The 24,638-nt window shown below is 37.0% G+C and overlaps 1 protein-coding gene across 1 annotated transcript in view; it reads right to left on the bottom strand.

The window, feature by feature from the left end:
• ARL8B (ADP ribosylation factor like GTPase 8B) overlaps window positions 1-24,638 on the bottom strand; it is a 54,075-nt gene that overhangs the window by 11,607 nt on the left and 17,830 nt on the right. The window contains exons 2-3 of the mRNA XM_045991909.1: window positions 1,395-1,475; window positions 44-117 (exon numbers count right to left, since the gene is read on the bottom strand). Coding sequence (XP_045847865.1) covers window positions 44-117; window positions 1,395-1,475 — 155 coding nt within the window. The remainder of the gene's footprint in view (window positions 1-43; window positions 118-1,394; window positions 1,476-24,638) is intronic.

Raw genomic sequence — 24,638 nt, 5'->3', positions numbered from 1 at the left:
TTTTCCCCAGAAACCTAAATTGACCTTTTTAAGAAGCGCTTACACAATGGCATTGACTCCTCTGCAGTACCGTTCCCACATGCTTCGGAATCGGGGTTGTCCTCCTATGTCCCAAATCTTTAAATCAAGAGAGAATTTTTAAGAAAGATATTTTAAGTAATACTTTGAAAGAAAAAGTAGCAGAAGGAGAGAAACATCAGGCAGATACGCCCATTTCCACAATGTCAGAGCCAAATTACTCCTGAAAAACTTAAGTTGAAACAAGTTCTTAATCTAGAAGCTCTTGGGTCCACCTCTAAACTTGAAGTTCATATTTCATATGTTTACATGGGCTCTAATAAGTAAGTTCTACTAAAGAAAATTTTGTGCAATACCTTCTTTGCTTGCTAACCAATATATTTCTGTATTGAAAATGTACGTTTAAGAGAACACTTTCAGCATGTACCAAATCACGCATCATCCACAATCTATTAAGATTTAATTGTTTGACTGGGTATGCATTAACACCTAATCATTTACAAATTTTTTGTATCTATACGAAAGCTACTACCCACAATAATTCCATAATTATGCCTACTCTGTAGGTACTATTCTGGACACTGGGCTACCTAAACGTCTTAAGTCATGATATTTGTCTTCAAGAGGCTTCCACTTTAGGCTTCCACTTTAGGTACAGACACCTGTAATATGCATAAAAAATACCTATACATGAAAAACGAGAAGCTTCATTAGATGAGCTCCAGAAAGAATTTAGTAAGCATCTTCTGTGAGCCATAGGAATTGGGTGAAATGACTGTAAGAGCTCAGACAATTACAAGTAGACTCCCATGAACTATAGAACACACCCAAAAAACTAAAATATAGTCCCTGGTAAACAATCCAACAGTCCAGAATTTAATTAAATTCATTCTCAAAACAAAATTATGTTTACCTAGTTAGCTTTCTTATTTCACAGTTTTAATTTCAGCACTTAGTAGCAAAGAAAGAGAAAGCTGGGTTACCATACATGTACCACAAATATAATATTAAATTATCAATATTATAAATAATAAATTATCTTTCAATATAAAATACTGTCCATGAAATAATATAATACCAAGACAAATGTAATTCCAAATACAGGATCTCAAACATAGGATTTTTATTTCCTAGGAACATCTACATCCCAAATATAATTCTGCCAAGCCATATGTTAAGTTTTTTTACAGCACTTAACATTTCAACTTACACATTCTGATATATGAAAGAAAAAAACAACTGATTTACATTTGTTTGGAATGTACCCATTCATTAGTTAAGAAGTACGACTAAGCATGTAAAAAACAAAGGAACAGAAAAATTTGTAGCTGTGTATGCTGACAACTTAAATCAAGTATGGCAAGAAGGTCACGTACCTTTATTGTGACGTTACCTTTAGTTACTTTCCTCATGTTAAAGCCCACTGTGGGTATCATATCTTCACTGAACTGACCTGACTGAACAAAAGAAAATATCTGAAGTTAATTAACATTTATTTAGACATATAACATGGCATAAGCTTTAGGAATCAACAATGCTTCTATAACCATTTCAGTATATAACTGATTTTTTAGTGGTGGTTGACAAACTGTCTTAAGAAAACATTCTTTAGGGGCGCCTGGGTGGCTCAGTGGGTTAAGCCGCTGCCTTCGGCTCAGGTCATGATCTCGGGGTCCCGGGATCGAGTCCCACATCGGGCTCTCTGCTCAGCAGGGAGCCTGCTTCCCTCTCTCTCTCTCTCTGCCTGCCTCTCTGTCTACTTGTGATCTGTCAAATAAATAAATAAAATCTTTAAAAAAAAAAAAAAGAAAAAGAAAACATTCTTTATACATATGCCTGGGTGGCTCAGTCAGTTAAGTGTCCAACTCTTGATTTCAGCTCAGGTGATGATCTCAGGGTTGTGAGATCAAGCCCCTCTTCAGTGGGCATGGAGCCTGCTTAATTAAAGATTCTCTCTCTCCCTCTCCCCTTGCTCCTACCCACTCTCCTTTAAAAAAAAGAAAAAGAAAACATTCCTTTTAACTACAATTCTTGAAGAGATACATTATTTCATTCATACAAACACATATTCCCTTTAAAAAAAAGATACTTTTAATAAGATTATAACTTCTTACACATTTCCTTAAGTTTAAAAAAGAAATATTACATATTACAACTATAAATGAAAATTTATTCATTTCCCACCTATACGTGTTAACAAAGTAGGAAATCAGAAGTAAAACGTCAAAGTTCTCCATTTTTAGCACTTAAATTATTTTGACAATTTACAACTCACTGCTAACTAGTTTTTCCAAGTCTGTCTTTTAAATAAGGCTTATAAAATATTTTGTCATTGTATAGGTTCTCCTTGTATGTAATCAATTCTGTCCTCTTTTTTGGCTTATGACCTTATCATAAGATTAAAATATTTTCTAATAGTATTTAAATGCCCTTTTAAAATTTAAAATGTCCATCCATCTGGAGAAAGTTCCTTTTTTCAATCATCTCACTCCTCATTTAAAAATCCACATTCCTAATTTGAAGTGATATGCCAAATGTCATACAGAGATACTTCTATATCTGAGTCAATACTTTTCCATTCATCTGTTTATTCCTAAATTAGGATTAAATGAATTACCGCATCTTATACAATTTCTGATTCTATACAGAAGATCAAAAATATGGAATGCTTTCAAAACTGTCCTGGTTCATCACTCATGTTCCAAATAAACTTTAGAAATTCATACTTCAGTTAAAATATTGACTAGAAGTACATTAACTATTAATTTGAGAATTGCCCTATATCAATTCTAGGTATTTAACCAGGATCAAGTTTCTCCACCCAGGAACATGGTTTGTTCATTTAAACATTCAAATCTTTTATATCCTTCACTATAAAGTATCGTAATTCTCAGAATAGCTTTCACATTTCTTATTTTTTTAAAGATTTTATTTATTTATTTGAGAGAGAGAAAGAGAGCACAAGTAGAAGGTGTGGGAGAGAGGAGTGGGGGGCTAGGGAGAGAATCTCAAGAAGACTCCACGCTGAGCACAGAATCCAGTGCAGGGCTCAATCTCATCACCCTGAGATCATAACCTGAGCAGAAACCTCAGCCAGATCCCCAACCTACTGAGTCACCCAGATGTCCCTCACATTCTTAATTTTGACTACAATTACAAACAACATCTAATGAATCACAGCTAATACTGACTTTATACATTTATATATTTATAAATTTTATTTACCAAGTATTAATTTCTCAGTTGACCTAAACCTTGCTTTTTAGGTAAACAGCCCAGGATTAGGAAATCTCTCAACAAAGGAATGGTTAAACAAACAGGACTATTTTCAATGCCCTAACATTGGCTGATTGTTTGCTGTGACCTTATGCTAGCTAGCCACACATGATTCTAAAACTGTCTACAAGTCCTGAGCACAATGAATTCCAATTTTACAAATTAATTTCCTCTAAATAATTCCAAAGTTCTACATTCCCCAACCCCACCCCATTCAGTGGAATTCAGGCTGATTTCAGAAAAAAGATGTTAACCACTATCACTATTTTCATTTATATTAAACATTATCATTCACAGAACTTTCACATATGATTTATATGTGAAAATCTAGTCATGACATCAAAACTACATATATCAAAACTAGTAATGATATAAGAAAAATATAACCTGATTAAAAGGGAAGCAAAGGCAACAACCAAAGGCACTATCCATGAAAGCAACAATAAGGTGGACTTCCTTAAAATTAAAAACTGCTATGCGAACAAGATTTAGAAGAGTTACAGGGTTAGAAAAGAGGCACAGAATAAGAGAAAATATTTCTAAAAATACACATCCAATAAAGGACTATTATCCATACAAAGAACTCTTAAAACCTCAACAATATGAGAAAAAGAAAACCTAATTAAAAAATGAGCCACGGACCTCAACTGATACTTCACCAAAGAAGATACAGAGATGGCAAATGCATACGAAAGATACTGCACATTGTATGTCATCAGGAAAATGTAAATTAAAATGAGATACCACTGGTATATTAGAGTAGCCAAAATCTGGTACAGCAATAATACCAAATGCTGTTAAGGATGTGGAACAACAGCAATTCTCACTCATTACTGGTGGGAATGCAAAAGAGTATAGCCACTATCAGAGACAGTTTGGTAGTTTCTTACAAAAACAAATATACTCTTACCATTCAATCCAGCAATCATGCTCCTTCATATTTATCCAAAGATGTTGAAAACTTAAGTCCACACAAAAAACTGCACATTGATGCTTACAGCATCTTTATGCATAACTGCTAAAACTTGGAAGCAACCAAAACTTAAGTAAATACATAGACTGTCATATCAAGGAAATGGACTATTATTCAATACTAGAAAGAAATGAAGCTACCAAACCACAAAAATCCATGAAGGAATCTTAAAAATATATCTAAATGAAAGACTCAATCTGAAAGGACTACATACTCTGTGATTCCAACAAAATGACTGAAAACATGACTCCAGCAATAGTTTGACAAAGGCAAAACTAGGGAAACAGTTAAGAAAATCAGTGGTCAATAGGACTTGAAGGGGTGGAGAGGAAATGAACAGGCAGAGCAGAGGATTTTTAGGCAGTTAAAACAAACAAACAAACAAAAAAAACTCTGTATGATACCATATGATGGATATATATCATTACACATTTGTCCAAACCTACAGAATGTACAACACAAAGAGGGAAAAAATAATGTAAACTATGGACTTTGGGTAATTATGATGTGTCAATGTTATGTGCATCGATCGTTAACAAATGTACCACTCTGGTGTGGGATGCTGATAATGGAGGAACCTGTGAATGTAGGGTCAGGAGGTATTTGGTAAACTTTGTACCTTCCCCTCCTTGATTATGTTGTGAACCTAAAACTGCTCTTTTAAAAAAAGAGACAGAGAGAAAGAAGCAGGCTCCCCAATGAACAGGGAGCCTAATGTGAGGCTCAATCCCAGAACACTGGGATCATGACCTGAGCCAAAGGCAGCTGATTAACCAACTCAGCCACCCAGGTGCCCTGCTCTAAAAAAAAAAAATCTTAACAATACCTTTTTTTAAATGGGCAAAGGACTTGAAAAGACTTTTCTCTAAAGGAAATAAACAAATAGCTAATAACATGAAAAGATGCTCAACATCACTAATCATTAGGGAAATGCTACAAAATCAAAACTACAAAAGATATTACCCTCATACCCATTAGGATGGCTATTCTCAAAAACAAAACAAAACAAAAAAGCCAAAAATATGAGTTATAGTGAGGATATGGAGAAATTGTAACCCTGGTGCACTGTTGCAGGAATGTCAAATGGTGCAGCTGCTAAGAAAAACAGGATAGAAGTCCCTGAAAAGGTTAATAATAGAATTACCACATGACCCAACAATTCTACATCCCATTATAAACCCAAAAGCATTGGAAACAAGACTCAAAGAGATACCTGTGTATCACGTTCACAGCAGCCTTATCCATAACAGCCAAAAGGTGGAAGACACCCAAAGGCAACTGGCAGATGAATGGATAAACAAGATGTGGTTTATTCCTGCAATGTAATACTATTCAGCCTTAAAAAAAAAAAAAAAAAACTTACACTAAAACACAGATGAACCTTTCGAAGACATTATACTATAACAATATAAATAAACCAGATACAAAAAGACAAATACTATATTAATTCTACTCACATGAAAACCTAAAATAAAATAGTTAAATTCATAAAGAAAGAAAGAGAATGGTGTTTGCCAAAGGCTAGGGATAAGGGGGAAATAGGGAATAACTGCTTAGTGGGTATGGACTCTGTTTGAAATGATCACAAGTTCTAGGGGTGCCTGGGTAGCTGTCAGTTAAGCCTTCAACTCTTGGTTTTGGCTCAGGTCATGATCTCAGGTTTGTGGGATGCAGCACTGTGTCCAGCTCTGCGCTATGCTTGCTGTAGAGTCTGCTTGAGATTCTCTCCCTCTCCCTCTGTTCATCCTCCTGCTTGCTCACTCTCTTTCTAGATGAATGAATAAAATCCTTAAAAAAAAAAAAATTCTATAGATGTATGGTGGTGATGTACTTAACACTACTGAACTAACTGTACACTTAAGAACAGTTAATATGTGGAATACTAATCAGCCATCAAAAAAAATCTTGCCATTTGCAGCAAAGTGGATGGAACTAGAGGGTGTTATGCTAAGTAGTCAGTCAATCAGAGAAAGACAGTTATTGTATGATCTCGCTGATATGTGGAATTTAAGAAACAAAACAGCAGATCATGGGGGAAGAGAGGAAAAAATAAAACAAGTTGAATCAGAGAGGAAGACAAACCATGAGAGACTCTCAAGCACAGGAAACCGACAGTTGCTGGAAGGTAGAGGGGTGGGGGATGGGATAACTGGGTGAAGGACATTAAGGAGGGCACATGATATCTGAGCACTGGGTGTTATATAAGACTGATGGGGGCACCTGGGTGGCTCAGTGGGTTAACTGCCTTCAGCTCAGGTCATGATCTCAGGGTCCTGGGATCGAGCCCTGCATCCGGCTCTCTGCTCAGCAGGCAGCCTGCTTCCCTCTCTCTGTGCCTTCTTCTCTGCCTACTTGTGATCTCTCTGTGTCAAATAAATAAATAAAATCTTAAAAAAAAAAAAAAAAGACTGATGAATCACTGACCTCTACCCTGGAACCAATATTACATTATATGTTAACTTAATTTAAATAAAAATTAATTTAAAAAAAGTTGGGGCACTGGGTGGCTCAACTGGTTGGACATCTGCCTTCAGCTCTGGTCATAATCCCAGGGTCCTGGTATTGAGTCCCATGTCAAGCTCCCTGCTTGGCGGGGAGCCTGCTTCTCCCTCTCCCTGCCACTCTGCCTACTTGCACTCTCTCTCTGTCAAATAAATGAATGAAATCTTTAAAAATTAAAAAAAGTTAAGATGTTAAATTTTACGTTTTGTGTGCTCTAGCACAAATTTAAAGACTAATATGCTGTAAGAAGAGGTGATCATTAATTACTATCATTTACAGAACAGGAAATAAATTCCCAAAGTCACATAGCTTAAAAGTGGCTGATTCCGTTATTCTTAAAGATTTCCACTGTAGGGACACCTGGGTGGCTCAGGCAGTTTAAGCAGCTGCCTTCGGCTCAGGTCATGATCCCAGGATCCTGGGATCCGGTCCTGCATCAGGCTCCTTGCTCGACAGGGAGCCTGCTTCTCTCTCTGCCTCTGCCTGCCACTCTTGCCTGCTTGAGCACTCGCTCACTCGCGCGCGCGCTCTGACAAATAAATAAATAAAATCTTAAAAAAAAAAAAGATTTCCTCTGTAATTGTATTATTATAGTAAGTTTTAATTATTTCTGAAGTGAGGTCCATGTGAGATATGCCTTATTTGTTCGGTATCATTAGGAAATCGGTGTTTTACAAAATGGTTGCTAAGCTTTTTAAATGCCAAAACTTTTAAACTAGCTTCCACAGGAAGCTTTCTAAAATGCATTACATACTTAGGGCATCTGGGTGGCTCTCTCTTTCTCAAATAAATAAAATCATTAAAATAAATTTTTTTTTTAAAGATTTTATTTATTTCTTTGACAGACAGAGATCACAAGCAGGCAGAGAAGCAGGCAGAGAGAGAGGAGGAAGCAGGCTCCCCGCCGAGCAGAGAGCCCGATGCGGGGCTCGATCCCAGGACCCCGAGACCATGACCCGAGCCGAAGGCAGAGGCCCAACCCACTGAGCCACCCAGGCGTAAAATGCAATACATACTTAGCTAACTTCTCACACAATTTATGGAACATAATTCAATGTGTTCTTGGTATTTCAAGTTACTTCATCAATTGTAAAACAAGAAAATGAAGATAATTCTTAAGGGCCCTTCTGGCAATAAAATTTAATGATTGTAAACATCAATTATAGTGCCATTCCATGATAAAATAAGTAGGGGCCTGCAGATCCTCAACTTAGATATTCCTTCATCTCCTTTACCAATACTTCTTACTGGTGGCAGAAGCGAACTATAACTTTCTCTAATTGTTGCTAGTACTCATCTGCAATGGCTAAAAATTAGGTAATCAAGTCCTTGGGGGTGGGTGTGTGTGTGTGTGTGTGTGTGTGTGTGTGTGTGTATAAAGATTTTATTTTTTTATTTGATAGAGATCACAAGTAGGCAGAGAGGCAGGGAGAGAGAGGGGGAAGCAGGCTCCCTACTGAGCAGAGAGCTGGATGCGGAGCTTGATCCCAGAACCCTGGGATCATGACCTTAGCAGAAGGCAGAGGCTTAACACACTGAGCCACCCAGGCGCCCCAGTCCTTGGGTTTTTAATCCAAAAACATCCTGAGTACAGAAATACGTTTAATAAATATTTAACTGTGATGCATGGATTTTGTGGTGTAACTACTTTATAGACCTGAAAGTACTTCTACTTCTTCTCCCTAGTGTCAAATCTTAATCTTCACTTTTCAAAGCTTGTGCTGAATGATTAAACCACTAAGATGGCAATTGTTCTTTCTCCGATTGACTTATTTCACTAAGCATGATACGCTCAGAATTTATTTCTATGCTGTCAAAATGCTGCTACACTGAGACAAGCAACTTAGGAAGCAAACAGATACTTGAAAAAATACTACTTAATTGTATATCCTCTTAAACAAATGTAACACTTAAAAATAACACCAGGGGTGCCTGGGTGGCTTGGTGGGTTAGGCCTCTGCCTCCGGCTCAGGTCATGATCCCAGGGTCCTGGGATCGAGCCCCACATCAGCTCTCTGCTGAGCAGGGAGCCTGCTTCCCTTCCTCTCTCTCTGCCTGCCTCTCTGCCTACTTGTGATCTCCATCTGTCAAATAAATAAATAAAATCTTAAAAAAAAAAAAAAAAAAAAAAAATAACACCAAACACTGGTCTTAGCACTCAGTGACTTTGTGATGATGGACAGAACTGTAGTCATCTACACACACCCTATAAGCCAAAGTCTCAAGGCAATATTCCCGGAATTTGTTTAGTTGGGCAAAATAAATCTGAAGCAAAACAGGTGGTAAAAAGAAAACTATCCTTTCAGTCTGAGAATCTTATTACCATTAATACATTACCACTTACTAACCACATGCAAATCATTTGGAATGAAGCTTTGGAATGAAGCTACCTTATCTAGAAGAGGAAGGAATTGGAGTATGTCTAAAGTAACTTCCAGCTCTACCATTTAGGGTTTTATGTATTATTCACAGGCCTCTCATTTAAAATATAGTTAAGCAAGAGATAAATGCCTACAACAGTAGAATAATGTGGCTCTCTCTTCCCAAAATTCGTTGGCTAAAGCAAATTTTCCTTTAGTGCTAACTCACATGTTGAACTGGGGAGAATACAGTGAAAATATTCATACACTACAGTACTTTAAAGCAGGGACTCTAATTAGGTTAAATTTTACAGTTGCTCTTTTAAATGCACAGATATGCAAAAATCAAGTATTACCCCATGAGGAAATAAGCCTCTCTTTGCTTCATCTGTCCATCTACAGTAGCAATCCAATCCTGTCTAATATACTTGAAAAGACAAATGCGAAAATACCAGCTTTGACAAATATCTCAGAGTATTCTCAAACAGAAGACCTGGTTATCAAGCTACTTTGGAAAGACAGAATGCAGTAAGGAACATGACAAATGCCTCATATAAATTTCTTGGCGAGAAGAGACTACTTTTACCTGCTAAACAGACGAATCTCTTTTTTTTTTTAAACAACACATACTACAACTCAACTGTGTAACTGCCAAAATTCACACATTTGCTAAGTGAAAATATATGGCCAATAAATATACAAGTTAGTCATTTTTCTCTCCAAAAACCTTTAACATAACATAAAATTATTATTACCAATAATAGTTAGTAGCTATTTAATATCTAGTATCTAGTTAATAGCATCATTATGTATTTCATTACTAAGTGGAATTAGTGGTAATGATATTACTCTTTTATTTCAATTTACATTAGTAAGGAAAAACAAAGACAACCTATGTTTTCCTGGTGAAGTATTTAAAATGAAAGGTAGATTTTGGGGAAATTTTGATGAGAAGCAAGCTTAAAGTATATCACCACAAACTGCTCTTCGAGGAAAAAAACTAGTCTCCCTTCCAAGTACTAACCAGGCCCGACCCTGCTTAGCTTCCGAGATCAGACGAGATCGGGCGCGTTCAGGGTGGTATGGCCGTAGACGAGGAAAAAAACTAGTAATGACACAATTGAGAAATTAGACAACATCTTGACTGAGTGATCAAAATCAACAGATGAAGCTCAGATGGATATCATGTGCCTACAGAAGTAATACCATGAAAAGGAAACAATATCCCCCATATAGTACTATTTCAGCTGAGAATGCATAAACTAAATCTAATCTTGAGGAAACATCAGACAAAGCCAAAATGAGAGACATTCTATTAATTGGGAGAGGAACTATTTCTGACAAGTGTCAATATTATAAAAGACAAAGGAAGGCTGTGAAAATGTTTCAGACTAGAGAGGGCTCAAGAGACATAACTAAAGGCAAATCCTGACCCTAGACTGGATCCTATCCTGGTGAGTAAATATGCTATAAACAACATTATTGGGCCAACTAAGTAGCAGTAGATAAAATCATTTTTTAATGTCATAAAGTTGGTAACAAAAATAGTCATGTAAGAAAATATTCCCGGGGGCGCCTGGGTGGCTCAGTGGGTTAAGCCGCTGCCTTTGGCTCAGGTCATGATCTCGGGGTCCTGGGATCGAGCCCCACATCGGGCTCTCTGCTCAACAGGGAGCCTGCTTCCCTCTCTCTCTCTCTGCTTGCCTCTCTGTCTACTTGTGATCTCTCTCTGTCAAATAAATTAAAAAAAAAAAAAAAAAAGTTTAAAAAGAAAATATTCCCGGGGCACCTGGGTGGCTCAGTGGGTTAAAGCCTCTGCCTTCGGCTCAGGTCATGATCCCAGGGTCCTGGGATCGAGCCCCACATAGGGCTCTCTGCTCAGCAGGGAGCCTGCTTCCCCCTCTCTCTGTCTCTGCCTGCCTCTTTGCCCACTTGTGATCTCTGTCTGTCAAATAAATAAATAAAATCTTAAAAAAAAAAAAAAAGAAAATATTCCCAATCTTGAAAAATACACATTTGGAAATAAAGGGCCATGGTACATATAGCTTACCTATATAAAGTGACACACAGAATACACAAATCATAAAGCAAATGAAGTAAAATGTTAATAGTCTGATCTCAGTATAAAGGGTGTACAATGTTCTTTGAAATGCTTTTATTCCTACAACTTTTTTGTAAATCTGAAATTATTTTCAAACAATACATTTTTAAAATGCCAATTTTTAAATTGGGATAATCAAATATCACCATCTCCTACATTATAGCAATGACAACTGGAATTAGAAGATAAATCAGCCATGCTACTATTACCTATTTACTGCAACAGTAAAACTCATGAATACACTCAATCATAAGGAATTCCAACAACTTCAGGACCAAGTCGTTGCTAACCTTGTTCTATCCTTTAATATTCTAAAAGGACACTCATTTACAGATGTCTTCTAATAGAAAAATCCATGTTTTATATTTCATAGTTTTGGTATAAAGTAAAATCCTCTGGGCTTTGAAACTGGCATTTTAAAATCTACTCCAATGTTTCAATATTTATTTACAACCTGGGAAATGAATTAAGATACTGTGTTCTACATCTAGGCTTCTCTTAGTTTTTAGAACCAAACATATTTTCCTTTTCTTTCTAACCACTTCAGAATTACCACTGTGAAGATAAACATATATGAGGCAATCTCTTTTTAAGGGGCTAGAAAAGATTATCATTCACTATAGTAGCACTTCAAGAATTAGGAATATAATGTTCCATTTTCTCCCAATTTTAGAACTCTATGGGCAATATCTTTAATAATTTCTCAAAAGACAATCTGTTCTCAGTTTTATGTGCAAATCTGGACTTACTTCCAACTATAGACATAACTCATTCCCAAAGACAGTCAGTTTGAAAGCACACGTTAAAAAATTTGTTGGCTCAGTTAGGCAACTGCCTTCGGCTCAGGTCATGATCTCCAGGTCCTGAAATCGAGTCCCACATCAGGCTCCCTGCTTGACAGGGAGTCTGCTTCTCTCTCTTCCCTTCCACTCCTCCTGCCCATTCTCTCTCTCTCACACACAAATAAATAAATAAATCTTTAAAAAAATTTGTTTGGGCAATTGAATCTTATTAAGCAAAGAACTTCTCTCAAAATTCCAGTGGGCTTGTTTGTGGGTTGGTTTGTTCAGGGAAGGAGAGAGTCTCTTTAGTACTTACCACAGAGAATTAAGAACCATCCTAAAAATTTTAAATTTCAGGTTCCTCAGGGACATAATCAAGTAAGGCCTCTTTTCTTCAAATGGCCCAAATTCTCAAAATGGGCCACTGTTCTAAATAAACTAACCTTAGAAATTATTTTTCTGAAGTAAATAACTTTCCACAAAAATCACAAAATTTCAAGATTATCCTTCAAAAAAATGATGCGACTTTCAACACTGACTCCAAAAAAACTTTAAACTCTTCAAGAAACACTAGCTAAAGAAGTACCGGCATTCTTAGGCTCTTGCATAGACAGGCCCCCTGTGTAGATAGTGGTCTGGATGCCAATGTTTTTCATCTGCTCTGGCAATTCAGATCAACTGGCAGGGGTTTCCACCTGGGCTCAGTGAGGATGTGCTCTTCCATCTGTGTTGTCTACACAGATGAGGGAAAAGTGGTTACAGCTCTCGGGCTTGGCATTTATCAACTCTGGCCTAGACGTTCTGCAGCAGGCAAGGCAATTATAAAAGCCTGTTTCACATGTGACCCAATCATTGCCAGCATGCATCAACAATGAATGTGTATTATACTGATTCACAAACACCTATACTGTTAACCCTTTCCTCTATGGTCATAAACCCACAAAGCTACTTTGCCTCCACTTTTACTCATTCATTTATTCAAACAACAGACAGAAAGAAACTAGGAAACAAATATAAAAATATCCCACAATAAACATATGTCATTTAAAACAAAGGAGATAATTGGGATGATTTGGTATCCAGGAAGACCTGTGTGAAGTAGTGACATTTAAGCATCCAAAGATAATTTAAAATCTACATAGGATAATAGGCCAGCTTCTGCAGATAACCTACCTGCTGTGCTTCTTGTGTATCAGTAAGGAAATCGAAATTTCAGTTCCAGCTATGCCATTTTTAAATGCATATAGATACATACAACTTTGAACAAGACTTGCTCAGAATGCAAAGGTTCTACCTCCTCTCTCCTTATAGCTGCTTCTCCTAAGGGTGTATAGCTACTTCACTTCCTCCATTTCTTCAAGTGCTAACTACCCCCTTCTCTTCGCCTTTCTTCTTTCCTGAGTCTCAAAAGCTACTGTAGATAGTTTCTGCTGCCAACTAGCAGGCCTTTAATAATAAGGGCATTCCTTTCATCTCTGAGGCAAATAGACCCGTAAGATATAATATTTAACTCCTAACGGCTGTCCTGGTCCTCACAAATCACTCAAGCATTGCCTCACTGCCCACAGAGGCGCTCTTGATAGACTTCTCCACCAAGGGACAACACCTCAATCTAAGGGTCCAGAAAGGCAAGTCTCTAGGTTTTCCTGTTAAAATTGCCAGTATCTGGTTTGTTTTGTTTTGTCCTTTATTAACGTTGTTAAATTTATGGTAATTTGGCAAGCAATCAAGTTTGCCTTGGGAGGACTGGAGGTGAATAGCTTATTTCTCAAGTGAATTACTGGTAGGTTTTGTTTTGTTTTGTTTTTTAAAAGATTTTATTTATTTATTTGGCACAGAGAGAGAGATCACAAGTAGGCAGAGAGGCAGGCAGAGAGAGAGAGAGAGAAGGAAGCAGACTCCCCGCTGAGCAGAAAGCACGACACGGGACTCCATCCCAGGACCCTGAGATCATGACCCGAGCCGAAGGCAGCGGCTTAACCCACCTAGCCACCCAGGTGCCCCGGTAGGTTTTTACACTGTTAGGATATATATATATATACACAACATCCCGAACAGTAGCAACATGGATTTTAAAATAGCTCTTTTTGGGTGGCAACAATAAAACTGAGCAGAAGACATGTTCTCTTTGACACTAGGGTATGAAAACTAAATATTAACAGAGAAAAATTCTCCAAATAAGAACTTTTTAAAAGCATAACGGCAAAGGGAACTAACTACTAATTAAATGCCTGTCTTTCCAATTCAACTCATTTTAAACAACTAATTAATCCTTACTTCTTGATAATACCAATAGGGCTACTTTGAGGCAATCTCCTTCACAAAGATAACTCTTGAGGATTCAAATGTTCTCAAAACCACAGTTTCAATTAGGAGTCTGAAAATTCTCATCTCTGCTAACCTCTATTCCTGAAAAAAATTCATTTCAAAAGGTCTCTAATGACTATATCCTATGTTCAATATACCTTTTCATTAACAGTACTTTAATAATGGTTTTACTAAATCTATATCCAAAGAACTGCTGAAGGAAAACTCAACTTGCTTGTCTGTAAAACAATTCGCTAATGAACATCCCTAATCAAACACACAGACCACAACTCAGAGACCACATCACAATGCATTTTCACAAAGATACACAGACATCATAACAATGCAGTAATAATATGAAGATGGACCCCAAAAGAAGTCAGTGCTACAGACCTTTAGCAAATATAGTTTTGTTAACTTTCAAGTCACTAATATGCCTGTATGTATTTCCCATAAGCATCAAGGGTCCACTATAAATGCTGAATAAACATCTGTGTCTTCATATAAAAAAACTAATATCAATCTTCACAAATAAGCTAAAGCAGGAAAAATTAGCATAATGTAACATTTTCAGGCCTTAATACTATTCTACTGATTGGTCTTTAGGCATTTCAACTACTTCTTTTTTTATTTTTACTTTTCTCTTAAATACTTTTTCATAAAGAAAGTGATTTTCTATATTTAAAAGTTTCTTTCCCTCCTTCTGGGAAAAACTGGGTTATTTATGAAATAGAATGAGAAGGAGAACTCATGTGCCCTGCTTTGTGTGCATGTTTAGCTTATTTAAAAAGAAATTACAAAAAGTTTCCTTCAAATCCCAAAACAGGCTTCTATGACTAAATTAAAAGGGGGATTCCTAGAACTATCCAAATGCTATAAATGAATGTTGTATGTATAACAAAAGTCCTTTAGTCATAAGAAAAACTGCTTTAGGGAAAGGCTTCATCATACACAACAAAATCTTAACCTGCAAACAGTATACTGTTTGTATGAATTTTGTATGAATTGTAGAGTATGAATTTCATACTCTTTAAAACAAAGTAACAGGCCAAACCTTTATCAAAATCTATTAAAGCCAGAATCAGAAGAAAAATTATAATTTTAATGTAATTAATAAAGCCCATCCTACAGAAGTACAATGGCTAATAATCATTTCAGTACAGTTCAGTCAAGTTATTATAAGAGGTCCCATTCATTTTCTCATATAATGGATGTCAAAACACAATGAAATAGAAGTAGTGTTAGACTGGTTATGACGAGACTCTGGAGACAGTTATACTAGGTCTTAACTCTAGTCTTACCACTTGCTTAGCTGTACATCCCCCTCACACATTCCTTAATTCTGCAATAACTCACTTTTCCCAAATATAAAATGGAGATAACAGTCTCTATCTCACAGAGCTGTTTAAAAATTCTATCAATTTTAAAAAATTAAATCAATTAGGGGCGCCTGGGTGGCTCAGTGGGTTAAGCCGCTGCCTTCGGCTCGGGTCATGATTTCGGGTTCCTGGGATCGAGTCCCAAATCGGGCTCTCTGCTCAGCGGAGAGCCTGCTTCCCTTCCTCTCTCTCTGCCTGCCTCGCTTGTGATTTCTCTCTGTCAAATAAATAAATAAATAAATAATCTATTTTTAAAAAATTAAATCAATTAAAACACATACAGCATTTACAAAAATGCCTTCTTTAGAAACAGGTACAGGGAAAGCATTTAGTATCTGCTACCATCATCATTACAGAGAGTCCATTAAATGTGATATAATTCTGAAAACCAATGCACAGGGTTCTGGGTAAGATTAGATACACACAGTCTACCCTATCCACTGAATGTAACCAATAACACTGGACAAGGGCTCATGGGTACCTCAATTGATTACCCACATCCGGCTCTCTGCTCAGCAGGGAGGACTCCCTCTAACCCTCCCCTTCTCATGCTCTCTCTCAAATAAAAAAATAAAATCTTTAAAAGAATTTTTTGAAAAAAAAAAAAAAAAAAAAAACAAAAACAAAAACAAAAATAACAACCACCCCTGGACAGCATGCATGCAGCAGCTGGGGCTCTAAAAAGTAAGTTGAAACAGGTAGATTAGAAAAGGAAATCAAAGTACAAGCAATCTGGTGCTATTTCCTGGTTGTTTTCTTTCCTCCCAATCTCCCTGGCTGGATCAAAGGCAACCCAATTGCCAGAAATATATACCAATCATGAACAGAAAAGGCTCCAGAAAAGGCTCCAAAAGAAGCACCTTCTCCTTTGAGTCTGAGGAGAGAGAGAGAGTGTGTGTGTGTGTGTGTGTGTGTGTGTGTGCGTGCGTGCGTGTGTGTGTATTGGGGGGGAAGGGCAAGGGGACGATGGCAGGAGGAAAAGACAAGAGAGTAGGAAAAGTCCCCTGGGTTTTTTTCCCCTTTCTCCTGCTACAGCCTCCGGGCAAAACTAAGCCTGCAAGCTATGAGCAACTATGGCACCTATGAGCAGGCAGCATCCTCTCTAACCGTAGCAACCCTGGTCCAAAAATGCTTGGTGGGGGTTGGAGGGCCATGGACAGAGAGAGGAATCTCTGTTGATTATATTTTTGTCCATTCTCTAGGCCTCTAAGATAGATTCAGTTGAGGGAAGGACACAGCAAAGGAGGGATAATAAAGCCTCAGGTTTGTAGACAGAGCATCAGCAAAGTGGGAAAAGGGCTGTGAGCGACAGCAGGAGGAAATCTGCAAAGGAAACATCTAGAGAAACAGACCCCACAAAGTTGTACGGGAACTCCTGGGCTCATCCCTAAACTGTGATATGTGGATCTGATCCTAAAGAATACATCAAAGGCCTTGAGAACTAAGCTACAAAGTAGACAACTTGCCAGGTTTCTGGTTAACCCTACAAAGTATGTAGCCAGGAATGATCCAAACAGTACAACTGAGGTTCTGAAAACCAGAATGATATTAGAAACAAAGCCCACAGAAGAAGGTAGGCTGGAGCTTTTGGCCTGAACCTAACAGGGTCAAATGCACACTAAAACAAAACAAGTTATTTTACATAGGATATAAACAAAACCCAGAGGCTCATAATATTCAAGGTGTCCAAAATAACTGAACATATGAATAATCAAGAAAATTCAACAACTACCAAAGGAAAAAGTCACTGAATAGATGCCAACATCAAGATGACCCCAATGTTGGAAATATGAGACAAAGACTATCATCATCATGCTCCAAGGATGAAATGAATGTAATAGGAAGTTTGGGCAGGTAAATAAAAGCTATAAAATAGAACCAAATGAAAATCTTAGATCTAAAAAATACAATAAAAAAAACCTCATTAGATGGGTTCAACAGAAGAATGGAGATGGCAGAGGAAAAAGTCAATGAACCTGAAGATAGAGAAGTAAGAATTATCCAACCTGAAAAAAGGGGAGAAAAAAAAGATAGGAAAAAGAAAGAGCCAAGCCTCAAGGATCTGTAATCTCTAAGACAATTTAAAAAGGTCCATGGAGCATCTGGGTAGGTCAGTGGGTTAAAGCTTCTGCCTCTGGCTCAGGTCACAATCCCAGAATCCTGGGATCGAGCCCCACACTGGGCTCTCTGCTTGGCCGGGAGCCTGCTTCCCCCTCTTTCTCTGCCTGCCTCTCTGCCTACTTGTGATCTGTCTGTCAAATGGATAAATAAATAAATAAAGCTTAAAATAAAAGACATAAAAAGGTCTAATATTCATGTCATTGAAATCCCAGAACAAGAGAAAGAGAATGAAATCACAAAATACTGGAAAAGTCAAAGCAATCTTGAGGAAAAAGGCTTTACACTCTCTGCCCTCAAATTCTAGTACAAACTATAGTCAAACCAGTATGATATTGGCATAAAAAAGACCCACCAATCAATGAAACAGAAGAGCGACCAGAAATAAACCCATGCATTTGTGATCAATTAATTTATGATAAAGGACCCTAGAATGTACGATGGGGAAATGACAGTTTCTTCAATAAATGGTGTTGGGGAAACTGCCACTATCTTACACCACATACAAAATTAACTCGAAATAAAGACTTGAACTAAGACCCATAACCATAAAACTCCTAGAAGAAAATATACAGGTGGTAAGCTCCTTGATACAGGTCTTGAGAATTTTTTTTGACTCTTGACACAAAATCAAAAATAAAAATTGAGAGTACATGAAACTAAACAGCTTGTGCACAGCAGAGGAAACCAACATCAAAATGAAAAGACAACTTACTGAATTGAAGAAAATATTTGCAAATCATATATGCAATAAAGGGCTGGTATCCAAAATATGAAGAACTTATACAATAACAATCTACTTTTTTTTAAAAAAAGACCAAAGACCTGAAAAGATATTTTTCCAAAGAAGATATGCAGATGGCCATCAGAAACATGAAAAGGAGTTCAACATCACTAATCATCAGGGAAATGTAAAGCAAAACCAAGTGTAAATCAAAACCTCACACTTGTTGGAATGGCTATTATCAAAAAGATAAGACATAATAAATGTGGGCAAAGATACGGAGAAAAGGGAACTCTTCCTTATTGATTGGAATGTAAATTGGTACTACTGGCCTCTATGGAAAACAGTATGGAAGTTCCTCAGAATTAAAGACAGAACTACTAAATGATCCAGCAATTCCACTTCTGGGTATACCTGAAGAAACTGAAAATACTAAAATATAGACATCCCACTTTCATTGTAACATTATTTACAATAGTCAAGGTAAGAAAACACCTAAGTGAACAAAAATGGATGAATAAAAAAAATGTGATCTATATGTATATTCATATCAGTTCATAGGTATATTCATTCATATTTGTATTATTCAACCAATAAAAAGTAATGAAATTGGGACACCTGGGTGGTTCAGTCAGTTAAGCTTCTGCCTTTGGCTCAGGTCATGATCCGGTCCTGAGATCCAGCCCTGCGTTGAGCTCTTTGCTCGGTGGGGAGCCTGCTTCTCCCTCTGCCTGTCACTCCCCCACTTGTATGTGCTCGCTTTCTCAGACAAATATATAAATAAAATCTTTAAAAGATAATAAAATCTTGCCATTTGTGACAATATGGATGGCCCTCAATAGCATTACACTAAGTAAAATAAGTCAGAGAAAGACAACCATATGCTTTCACATGTGAAATCTAAAAACGAAACAGAACAAAAAAAACCAAGCTCATAGAAAAAACAGACGGTTCCAGAGGCAGGGGATTCGGTGGGAGGGTAGTTAAGAAAAATGGGTAAAGGGAGTCAAAAGGTACAAATTTTCAGTTTTAAAACAAGCCATTGGATATACTGTGCTGCATGGTGACTATAACTAATAATACTGTATTTCATCAGTGAAAGCTAAGGGAGTAAACCTCATTACAAGAAAAAGAAATTTTCTGTTAACTATGTACTCATGTGACAGATGTTGCTAACTAGATTTATTGTGGTAATTATTTCATAATATATGCAAATGTCATACGTTATGCAAATATCATACATACATTAGATTGTACACCTGAAACTGTTATATGAGAAGTATACTTCAATTTAAAAACAGAGAATAACATAATGTCCAAAATTTCATGAAAGACAAACTTAGATTCAAGAAATAAACCCAAGCAGTATAAGCTCAAAGAAATCCATACCTGGGTACATCATTATTAAATTGCTGAAAACAAAAACAAAAAAAAAATCTTGAAAGCAGCCAGAAGCAATATATGACCTTTAAGAATAACAACTTGAATGACTATGAATTTCTCATCAGAAACAATAAAAGCCTTTACAAAAGTGCTGGGGGGAGGAAGGGAGGACACTCAACTCAGAATTCTATATCCAGCAAAACATTCTTTAAGAATGAAGATGATAAAGACATTCTTGAATGAAGGAAAACTAAAATAATTTGTACTAGCAGATATACTCTAAAAGGAAAGCTAAAAGAAGTTCTGCAGGCATAAGAGAAACTAATAGGGAAACCTAGAACTTCAGGAATTAAGGGAAAGCCATAGAAATGGTAACATTTGGGTAAGTGTAAAGTAACTATTGTCTCCCTCTTGAATACTTAAAATGTTTGATGGTTAAAGGCAAAAATTGTATCTTAGCTGGTACTATATTCAATGTATGTAGGTATATGACAATAGCACCACATAGGGAAGAAGGTAAAGGGACCTATATGGTAGTAAGGTTTCTACACTCCACATAAAGTGATAACATATTAATTCTAAGTATGTATACTGTAATCCTCAGAACCACTAAAGAAGCCATGCAAATAGAACAGTCAAAACTGCAATAAATTAGTCAAAAACAGTCGAACTGAAAAGAAAGCAAGGGGCACCTGCACCTGGGTGGCTCAGTGGGTTAAAGCTTCTGCCTTTGGCTCCAGTCATTATCCCAGGGTCCTGAGATCGAGCCCCACATCGGGGCTCTCTGCTCAGTGAGGAGACTGCTTCCCTCCCTCTCTCTCTGCCTGCCTCTCTGCCTACTTGTGATCTCTATCAAATAAATAAATAAAATCTTAAAAAAAAAATGCTTTCAGCTTTCACATTAAAAAAAAAAGAAAAAGCAAAAAGGAAGAAACAAAGGAATAAAAAACAAAGGACACAAACAGAAAACAAATAAATGGTAGAACTAAATCCAAACATGTAAATTATAGCAAAAGTAAATGCTATATAAACACCAATTAAAAGGTTGTCAGAGGGCGCCTAGGTGGCTCAGTGGGTTAAAGCCTCTGCCTTCAGCTCAAGTCATGATCCGGGGGTCCCGGGATTAAGCCCCCCATCAGGCTCTCTGCTCAGCAGGGAGCCTGCTTCCTCCTCTCTCTCTGTCAAATAAATAAATAAAATCTTTTAAAAAAATTAAAAGAAATTTTTTAAAGATTGTCAAAAAAAATTTTTAATAAAAAGACCCAACTACATGCTATCTATAAGACACCTACTTTAAGTATGACAGAGAAAGGTTAAAAGTAAAAGGATGCAAAGAGTGACACCATACTGTCACTAATCGAAAGACGGAGTAGCTATACTACTATCAAACAAACTAGACTTGAGAGCAAAAAAAATTACCAAGTCTAAAGAAGTACTCTACAAAATGACAGAACCAATTTCCCAAGAGCATATAATATCCTAAATGTATATGGGCCTAACAAGAGAGCTTCAAAATACATAAAACTGATGAAGCTGAAATGAGAAGTAAACCCACAGTCAGACTCAGCATTCCTCTTATGGTGACAAAATAGCAAGAAAACCAGCAAACATACAGAATTTAATAGCATCACTAACAATCAAGTGGATGTAATTGACATTTGTATAACTTTTTAAAAACACTTCATTCGAAAAGAACACACATTTTCTACAAGTGAACATGGAACATTCATCCAAGATAAACCATATCCTGACCATAAAACAAAGCTTAAGAAATTTATAAAGATCTGAGTCATACAAGTATGTTTTCTAACTATAAGGAAATTAAGCTAGAAATAATTAATACATACTATCTTAAAATAACCAAATAATTGGTTATATATTAATCTATGGGCCAAAAAAAGCAGTCTTGAGGAAAATTAGGTAATATTTTAGACTAAATGAAAAACACATTAAATTTGTGAGATGGGGGCGCCTGGGTGGCTCAGAGGGTTAAAGCCTCTGCCTTCGGCTCGGGTCATGATCCCAGGGTCCTGGGATTGAGCCCCGCATCGGGCTCTCTCCTTGGCAGGGAGCCTGCTTCCTCCTCTCTCTCTCTCTTCCTGCCTCTCTGCCTACTTGTGGTCTCTCTCTGTCGAATAAATAAATAAAATATTTAAAAAAAAAAAAAAAAAAGAAATTTTAAATTTGTGAGATGTGGCTAAAGTAATGCTTAGAAGGAAACTAAGACACTCAAATGTGTACCGTAGAAAAGAAAATTCTCAAAAACTTAAAAGAATTACAAAAGAGCAAATATATAAAACAGTATTACTATAATTAACACTGTTATATGCTATTTTGAAAGCTGTTAAAAAAATAAATCTTAAGAGTTTCATCAGGAATTTTTCTTGGTATCTGTAGATGATAGACATTGACTAAACTTATTGTGATAATCATTTCAAATATATGAAAGTCAAGTCATCATGTGGTGTACCTTAAACTACATAGTGCCATATTTCAATTTTACATCAATAAAACTGGGTGGGGGAGAACAAAATAAACCCAAACAAACAGAAGCAAACAGTAAGAGTAGTAATCATTAATATCGAACACGAAATCCACAGAAGTAAATCAATGGAACCAAGAGCTGATTCTCTAAAGACAACTAAAACTGATAAACGGACAGAAAAAAACAGGGGATACAAAAATTACCAGTATCGATAATGAAGGAAGGGATATCACTAAACTCTACAGATATTAATAGTATTGTAGGAAATGCTATAAACTCTATGCACATAAATTCAACAGCCCCACTGAAATGAACCAATTCCTTGAAAGTCACAACCTATCAAAACTAAGCAGGAAGAAAAAAACTGAACAGTCCTCTGTCAATTAAAGAAATGTAATTAGTGATTTTAAATTCCCTTTTTTGGGGGGGGGAGTTTCTTTTTTTAATTTTTATGTAATCACTACCGTCAATGTGGGGCTCACACTCACAACCATGAGATTAATAGTCACATGCTCCACCAACTGAGCCAGTCAGGCACCACGATTTTAGTATCTCTTTAAACAATCTCCAGACCCAGGGGTGCTGGGTGGCTCAGTGGGTTGGGCCGCTGCCTTCGGCTCGGGTCATGATCCCAGGGTCCTGGGATCGAGTCCCGCATGGTCTCCTTGCTCGGCAGGGAGCCTGCTTCTCTCTCCACCTCTGCCTGCCTGTGTGCTCTCTCTCTCTCTCCTTCTCTCTGACAAATAAATTAAAAAAAAAAAAAAAATTAAAAAAAAAAACAAAACAAAACAAAACAAAACAAACACAAAAACAAAAACTCCAGACCCAGATGGTGTCACTGGTGAATTCTACCAAACATCTTACTTTTAAAGATTTTATTTGTCAGAGAGAGAGAGCGTGCACGCGCGCACAAGCAGGGAAAGTGAAAGACAGGGAGAGAAGCAGGATCCCTGATGAGCAAGGAGTCCAATGCAAAACTTGGTCCTGAGTCAAAGGCAGATGATTTAACTCACTGAGCCACCCAGGTGTCCCCTACCAAAGATTTAAATAAAAAATAACACCAGTTCTACATAATCTCTTCCCCAAAAATACAAGAGAAGAGGCAAGAATATTTCCCAACCAATTTTATGAGTCTAGTATTATCCTGATACCAAAAAGTAGTTTACAATATTCAAAAATGTGGATACATTCCTAAACAAGTATAATGACATGGGACAGTAACAGGTAGCAAGAGTATGGATAGCTAGAAAATACCAATCTACATGAAGTTCTATAAACTCATAGATTTGTCTGTGATTTTGGGACAATAACCCTTGACTAAGGGAGATCTATCATTTGCTGAATGATCTAGCTCATCAATTTTGTTCAACCAAATGCTGGGGTGTAGAAGGTAGGGGAGTTGGGGAATACTAACCCCCACCCCCATCAGGAGATCACTGGTGGTAAACCCACCAATGTTCTCTCATAACCCAGGAAACATTTTTTCAAACCTAAAATTTTCAGAATACAATGAACCACAGTTCCACACATACAGCTGCATCCCTCACTCTGTCTTTTCTTACTGTACCCTTGGATTAGTTTTAAGAAGTCCAGAAGCCTGCTCTAACACTCACTAAATAGAGAATTAAGGACAAGATTAGAAGATCAGTCTGTGTTGGAATTTAGCCATGACTCTTAGTTCTTTCCTGATGAACCAACGAGAGAACATTATTTTTAAAACTGTTGTGCCTAGTCCCTAAAGTGAAGAAAACAAGCTAATCACATATTGTATGGGAAGATGCCATGACCACTGCTATCTCTGAAAAAATACAACTAGGAGGTCCACTGGGAGCCCTGCAAACTTTGTATCACATATTGCCCTAATTTCTTTGAGACACAGGACACCCTGCAGGAATTGAATTGACTCATTCAGAATTCCCAGATCCAACATCATCCATTAACTACTTTTGCTTCCTGTTCAGCTCCATTTCTTTAAAAGAATTTATACAGAGGTTTTTCTGGGCTATTAAGAAATCTAACTGGTGATGAACATTTTATATAATTTTCTGAGTCTACTTCATTCTACTTCCGAGACAATAAACTTCATTGCTCACTGAAACTGTAAGATCCATTAGTGGCTATTTAGATCTCCAATTAAACAAATGTCAGAGACATTACTGAGAAGTTACCAGAAAAGTGTTTCCTAGTTTAGAATTTAACCCCTAACTTCTACTGCTACTAAGAACTTTTA

The sequence above is a fragment of the Meles meles genome, chromosome 20 (genome assembly GCF_922984935.1).
Source record: "Meles meles chromosome 20, mMelMel3.1 paternal haplotype, whole genome shotgun sequence".
NCBI classification, from domain to species: domain Eukaryota; kingdom Metazoa; phylum Chordata; class Mammalia; order Carnivora; family Mustelidae; genus Meles; species Meles meles.
This window is presented reverse-complemented; position numbering and strand designations above follow the sequence as displayed.